This window comes from Corvus brachyrhynchos, unplaced genomic scaffold (genome assembly GCF_000691975.1).
Source record: "Corvus brachyrhynchos isolate BGI_N302 unplaced genomic scaffold, ASM69197v1 scaffold59, whole genome shotgun sequence".
NCBI lineage: Eukaryota > Metazoa > Chordata > Aves > Passeriformes > Corvidae > Corvus > Corvus brachyrhynchos.
Window position 1 is genome coordinate 1,423,994 of NW_008246054.1, and position 7,303 is coordinate 1,431,296.

The 7,303-nt window shown below is 41.1% G+C and overlaps 1 protein-coding gene across 1 annotated transcript in view; it reads left to right on the forward strand.

Moving 5' to 3' along the window:
* The window catches only part of DENND1A (DENN domain containing 1A), a 165,065-nt gene that overhangs the window by 105,256 nt on the left and 52,506 nt on the right, over positions 1-7,303 (forward strand). The window contains exon 14 of the mRNA XM_017745390.1: positions 897-1,022. Coding sequence (XP_017600879.1) covers positions 897-1,022 — 126 coding nt within the window. The remainder of the gene's footprint in view (positions 1-896; positions 1,023-7,303) is intronic.

The following is a 7,303-nucleotide window of genomic DNA, read 5'->3' on the forward strand; positions in this document are numbered from 1 at the left end:
GGCGCGGCGGGGGCAGGACACAGCGGCTCCCGGGTATGGCCGAGCCCTCGGCTAACAACTCCAAAAAGCTGTGAGAACACCAAAAAGCCCCAGGACCCAGCGAGGAAAAAATGTGAGGAGTTAAGAGCGGCAGGAGGAGCGGCCGGGACTGACATCAGAGGAGGGGAGGTGGAGACGGGGCGGGGAGTTGGGCCGGTAAAAAGGTGGCGGCGGGGGAAGGTGTTTAAGTTTCTGTCTTTGTTTCTCAGTATCTGACCGTATTTTGATTGCCAATAAATTAAATTAATTTTCCGCATTCGAGCCTGTGGCTCCGCGGCACTGGGCCGCGGTCCGGGATCCTGCCGAGGGTACCCCCACAGACAGAAATACAGCCCTCCCGGGGTCATTTCCCATTCAGGCTCTGAAATACGAGGGAATATAACCTTTAAAAACCCTTGTATTTGTGGCAAACAAAATTTTCAGACCTTCAGGATTTGTTCCTCGCCTTGGTAGTGATGGATGGCCTGGTTGTGCAGAGTTTCTCTTATTAATCTGATGTTTGAATTAATTTAGCTGCAATTATTTAATGGATTCTGATCAAGAGTGACACAATTTCATGGGCTACCTTTTAAAAAGTACTCAACAGCATGTTAACAGTGGATTTTAAGTAGGAGGGAAGGTTCAATGAAGCTTTTAGTGTCCTATTGGTTTCTGAATAGAATCCGGTCATATCTTAGAGAAGCAAAACAGCTTGAAAAGTAATGCTTTTAGAACTGAAAAATTCAACCCTGAATTCACAATGTCGCCTTTTGTCAGAACTGCTGCTGTGGTTAGCACATTTTTCATTTAGCTGTGTCCCAATGTGTTGCGCTTTGTTTGTGATATGAGAGTGATCTAGACCTGCTGTGTGATTTCAGGTTTCTGCCCTGAAGAACAGATTGAAGAAAGTCTCTACAACCACTGGAGATGGTGTTGCAAGAGCGTTTCTAAAAGCACAAGCAGCTTTCTTTGGGAGCTACAGAAACGCCCTGAAAATTGAACCCGTAAGTAGGCAATTAGTAGGCATAAGATGTAAATCTGCAGCTGTGGTGGAGAAAAAAACCTGACAATTCAAAGTGTAGCATAACCTGCTTTTCCTAAGGTCAGTGTGGTGGCTCTTTGGCTGACTAGTACTGAAACCAGTGTTCAAGTCTCCAAAATGAAAGAGGTGCAACGAGCATGAGCCATCACACAGGGAAAAACCTTCTTATGGAAAGGTATGGTGTTGCTTAGTTTTGAAGGCAGTCTAGTTAGAGGAGAGATGATGAAAAAGAATAAATTAATGATCATAAGAGGCTAGTGCAGAGCTGACCATTTCCTCCTCTGCAAAAGCAGTCTCTTCATTGTGTTTTCATGTTAAAAGGTGGTGTATTTGGCATTCTCCTGTTCTTTGAAGATTAACGAAAATATCTGGGCTGCAGACATGGGATAAATTTAATTTTAACCATGATATTAAATGGTTACATGGCCAAAAGTTGAACGATGGGTATAGTGTTTCTTGAGGATTTCAGTAGGTAAAGTCTGTCCGATACTGTAGTTTGTCTTGTTATTTTTAAAGCTAGGAGGAAAACACAGCTTAGCCTGACTTTTAAAAAGCCCAGTTATCACCATCAAATAAGTATCATTTCAACGATTCATACTCAGGTTTCAAAAATGACTTTTCAAGTCAGCACAAGTCCTTCCACATCTTACTGGGGCAATCTGTGTGTGTGGAAAAAATACATTTTATTGACTTGTATGTGTATGTCTGGGTGTAAGAACTGGGCTTTTAAAGCATCTCAGGTGAAATAATGGGAGGTATTTAAAAGGGGGTCCATATAAATGACAAAGATGGAACCAGCGAGGCACTCTGGCTGTGAGCCTCCTTTATCCCTGCTGGGGAGACACTGACTTCCCTCCATCCGTGCAGGCTTCCTTGTTCTCCAGTGCTCCTCCCTGTAGTTGCCAGGCAACTCTGGGAATATTGGTGTATGCTTTGCCTGGATGTGTGTGTGAGATTAACTAGTTAAGGGGTTTATGAAGGAAAATAAAAATTTAAATTGCTGTTCTGGAAATACCATCTGGTATTTTGAAGGCTGAATGTTAAAGATGAACATTTGAAATGAGCTGACAGTGGCACGCCCCTAGAAAGTGCAAGTTTGAGGGACAGCTAACCTGAGGAAGTAGCAGAAATAGTTTTGTTTGCTTATCATTCCATCAAAGAAAACTTGTAAATATAGCTGCACAAATATGTCATAAAATTCACCTTAATAATCAGGAAGTGGAAAATTTCAGGGCTTTCTTTCCTAAGGCTTTTTGTAAATCAATAGTTTGGTTTGTGATTATACCTTTTAGTATTAAGATTTATATAAAGAAAATTTGCAAGTGTTTTATGTTCATGTATCACCTTCACATGGATTAAGTGGGCATAAGCAATACCAAACATGAGGTGGTTCTTTGCATTTCATATCCTGTAACTCCAGAAACCTGACTGTTCATTTAAAATCATTGATAATTAGAAAATAAATTCAAAGCAGCAGCTTTTCTTCCATTCATAGTTTCTCTCTCATAAGACAGTTTAATTTCACAGACTATCTCATTGGTATGAGCTGACTTTTTAGGATAAATAATCTGTGTAGGCCCAGAATGTGTCACAGAGCAGCTCTTAATTCACATTATTATACTTTAGCATGGCAAGAGCTCTTATTCTGTTCAGAGGTTTTTACTCTAGACGTACGAGGTTGTGTAATGTGCATATAAACAGAACATGGGCAATGAGTTTTCTGTTGCAATGAACTTTCTGAGGCCTTTGATAACAGAAATTGCATGAAAAAAACATATACAAGTAATACAGTTGGCAAGCATAATAATAATAGTAATATTTACTCGACAAAATAACTGATGCAGTGCTGTTTCCTACAGTGTTTGCCATAGCTGCACTAAGGCAGTTTTAAATGCAGAGGAGTGATGTACTCACAGCCCCCACAAACCTCTGTTGCTATTAAGTCCAGTCAAACACAGTAGTGGCTGGGTGTTCACTGGGCTCTACTGAGGCAGATTATCTCGGTGCATATGGCTTAAATGTCTACCAGTGACACCAGTGTGAGCATTTTGTTCACTTGAATGGCTTTTTTCAAATCCACAATTTTTTTGCTGTTTGCAGAGGAAATGTTTTTATCTCTTCTAAATATTTAATTCACACAAGTAGGTCATCTTCAGCAGAACTATCTGTGTGATTACGAGTTGTATGTAAAGGTGCTTTGTAGGACTGAGCAGTTGGGGGATGTTGGGAAGCGAGGCTCAGATTTTCGGCATGGGAGCCGTGGCCGTGCACTTTCTTCTGCTGACACCTAGTGGTTCCAGGCATTCCAGTCGGACTCTCCCAATGTTTGTGAAGGACACCCCCCCACACCTGTGGGTCGAGTTAAGCTCCGGGTGGGGCTGGCCCAGAGCAATGAGGTGTGGGTGTGACCCAGCAGGATGTGGGACCTGTAGGGCGGTGCTGCTGCTGCAGCCTCAGCCCTGTGGGGTTTGTTCCCCCTTGCTGTGGGGGCTGCACTCCAGGTTCTGCTGGGATGTGAAGGCATCACAAATGACAAGAGTTCTGCCTGTTCTCTGGCACTGCAGCGATTCTGGCAGGGGCTGGTACTTGTAGGAGACCACTGCATCACATCCTCTTAATATGTTGTAAATACTCCTCCAGGAGCTACACTTTTCACATGGAGCCGGGCCCATGAGTATTGATACCTCCTTGCATGCATTGGGAAGTACTGAGGATAACTGAATCTCTTCAGTGAAGCATCAATTAATTTCTCTTTGTCTTCATGGTTAATTATTCAGTTTTATTCAGGTTTATTAGCCTGAGCAACCATTAGTTGTAAACTGGATAATTTCTGATTAATTTGAATTGTTTTGAAATGATTTGGTTTAAATTTAACCTAAATATTCCTTGGATGCATCCACTCTAGAGTAAGCAGAAAATCTGAGGCAGAGTCAGTGTGCTTTTCTATTTCCACGCTTTTGATGTGCTTCCATTGCTGGAGTTACTTTCTAATTTGCGAATTGCTGCTCTTAATGTGCAACTACTTATTGAAACTCATAGATGTATATTATATACTCCAGTTTTCACTCTGGTTTAGCTGAACTACACTGGATGTAGGAATGTATATTATGTGCACATTGCTGCCTAAGTTCTGTTATCCTGTCAAAGCCTGATAATTTATATTTGGGTTTTAAATAGAGAAGACCATGTACTACCAATTTGTAACTTTGATACAAATTTTCTCTTAATATGATGCAATTTGAGCATCAAACCATTATGAATAGGAGGAAATAAGTTTTCTTTTTCAACATAACACTCAATTCAACTTATGGAGATAATTAATGCATTAATTATTTTATATGAATCTCTTGAACAGACACAATAAATGCCTTCAACAGTTCCAGATCCATGAGATCAGAGTCAGAAAAGTGGATGATATTTGGTGCAGAGTAAAAAAGCAAATGCCAGATGAGTCAAAAAGGAAATTTCGTTGGAATGTATGTGCAGTAATATAAAGCAAGTGCATGCTACATACTGGTGCATAATTCATTTTGCAAAGGCTTTGTAGCATTCAATGCTTTATCTACTATGAAGTATGATTGTTGCCATGGTGAATTATTTTTTTAAGTTATTCAGTGGAAGAGTAAATAGTTATTTCAAACTCCTGGTAATTGCCACATCCCAGTTCCTTCCTCTCCATGGCCATCTTCTGCCTAGCTTCTTTTCCTTGCATGTATATTTTAAAGGCACACACACTGCATGCGGAGTAGATACTTCCCTGTCACCAGAGCTGTCTCCACAGTTCAGAGCTTTAGGAGTGTTTGTCCATCTGTAGAAAATATGAAGAAGGATGATCCCCAATGCTGATATAACTTGTGCACAGACCTGTTAAAATGAATCCCAAGCTGTAGGGGAAACAGTGAGTAGAAGCTTGTTAAATAAAACTTTTCGTTTCACTTGCAGTTTTGTTAAGTTTCTTTTAAAGTTAGTGCTGATGTATAGCATCAGGAATTTTCTCCCACCCATCTTTACTCTTTTCCTCTTCAAGTGGTTGAGCTCTCAAATCCATGCCTGTAGAGACAGTCTAGGGGTACCTAAATGACAGTAATTTCTAAATGGCATCGTGGTGACTTTACTAACAGGTAGGAGTAGACAATGAGAATCGCACTGACAGCTTGTAAGATCTGATTTTTTGTGATAAAAATGGAGATAAATTGAGTTTCTCTATATCCTGGGACTGAAATTTAAGACTTTTTTCTTCCTACTCTGAAGATTCTGTGTTTTGTGACATTTTGAAAACCTGAGTTTTCAGCAATCTCCCTTAGAAGCCACCTGTAACTGTTGCTGTGTTTTGTCATCTATGGGAAGTGCCGAATCCACAGTCACTGACTGGAAAAGATTTAGTGGGGAAACACAGTTTTGTTTGTTTTCTGTGTAATGTTTGTTTTCATTTCAATTCTGTTGCTGTTTCCTCTTTGAGCCTTACTGTTGCTATAGACAAATTTCTGCTTTTGCTGTTTTAAACCTTAAAAATGGCTCTTTTTCTAACAAGCAGTTACTGTTCTTCAAAATGGCATTTATTATTCTACATCTAAGTCTGTTGAGATATACATATGTTAATGAACCTGAAAAGACATTTTCTTTAATCTCTTCTAGCAGTCTGGTATGTAGTAAATAGAATTGTTTTGTAATTTTCAAACTGTGATAAGATCCTATGTTATCTAATTCTGTATGCCACACGAAGGGGAGGTGAAGCCCAGAATTCTGAGGGGAAGGTAATAAAAAGTAATATTTGAGAAAGTTAACGTGACCCTCTGCTGATTGTGGATTTCTGGCCTGAAACATGCAGGCCAACTTCCCTGTCCATCATACATGTTAAAGTAAAAATCCAGCAAAACCCAAATCAAAGCAAAAATAGCAAACGCCCACCGCACCCCCACGCCCTTTAAAATCCAGCGTGGGAATGGTTTTGGGTCCAGGAACTTTGCCCAAAGTAGGGGATGGGGTGCTCTGCATCTCACCTTGCAGTAATAGCTGAAATGTGAAGTTCCTTTGAGGGTGGTGTCAGAATGCTGATGTACACAGGTCTGCTTTGAGATTATTAATGTTTACCTGCTTCGTGCTGATGTTTAGGTTTTTGTGGTCACTTAGTTTGTGGAACCTTTGAGCAAGCTGAGGAGAACTGTCTTTGGTTTTGTTGTCTGAGTAACTTTGCAGCCCCCTAGAAGTTGTGTGTTCAGCCATCAGCCTGGATCAGGTCACTCCGCGTCTTCTGTGGTGGTGCTGCAGAAATAAAAGGAGCTTTGTTCCAAAGCCTCTCAATCTCCCTATTACAGGGCAGGCTCTGCAGGGAGCAGCAGTCTGTGGTCTGTCCGTTTTGCTGTGTGAGGATTTGGATATTCACTTATTCGGCTTTGCCTCTCACACCTGATTCTGGAGTTTGTGCTATTTGATGCACTTACTTGTTTTTGTTTCTTCTCAATTTGTTTCAAGCCTTTGGTTGTTTGTTTTAGGCTGACTCTTGCCTGTGTTTTCACTGCGTTGTCTCCTGATACTTCAGTTCTAATTGCAAGTGCACAGGCTCGTGCAAATGCCTCCATGCAGGAGAACTTGGAGATATTTCCTGAACTAATAAAGCGCAGGGGACTTGGAGGGGAACAATGAGGCACGTAAATAAACACAAAGCAGAAAATAACATCACCCTTGAATTCAGCTTCTGTGTGAGGTACTCAGTGTCTGTATGTTTTTTTCAAATGAGCTGTTATATCCGGTATTAGGAAAAAAAAAACCACCAACACACACAAACCCATGAAAAACCCCACCCCAAGGACCTTTCAGGCAGGTAGGCAAGGAGTGAAATGAACATTCTCAGTAGTGTGAGCAGCTATACAACTAAAGAGAAAGTATCACTTCCCATGACAGAAGATGGTGGGAGAGATTTTCGGATTTGGATTTGTAAAGTAGCCTTCAGTAGCAGATAAAGTTGATGAAATTATGATAAAAATTAGAATATTTAGTCAGGGAAGTCATACCACTCTGGGCTTTCACGGTGTGTATTGTGTATGAATGGAAGTGTGCAGTTTGTACTGGTGTGGTACCAAAGGAGGCAGGTGAAAGGCAGTAAATCCCAATTAGCTGTAATGATTTGCATAGCTGGGTGATGGAGCTTGTGCAGTGACACCTAGAATGCGATGGGGCTAAAGGAGATGGGGCAGAAGGAGCCCTCTGCTCACGAGCCAGGACTGACAGTGGGGGGGGGCTGGG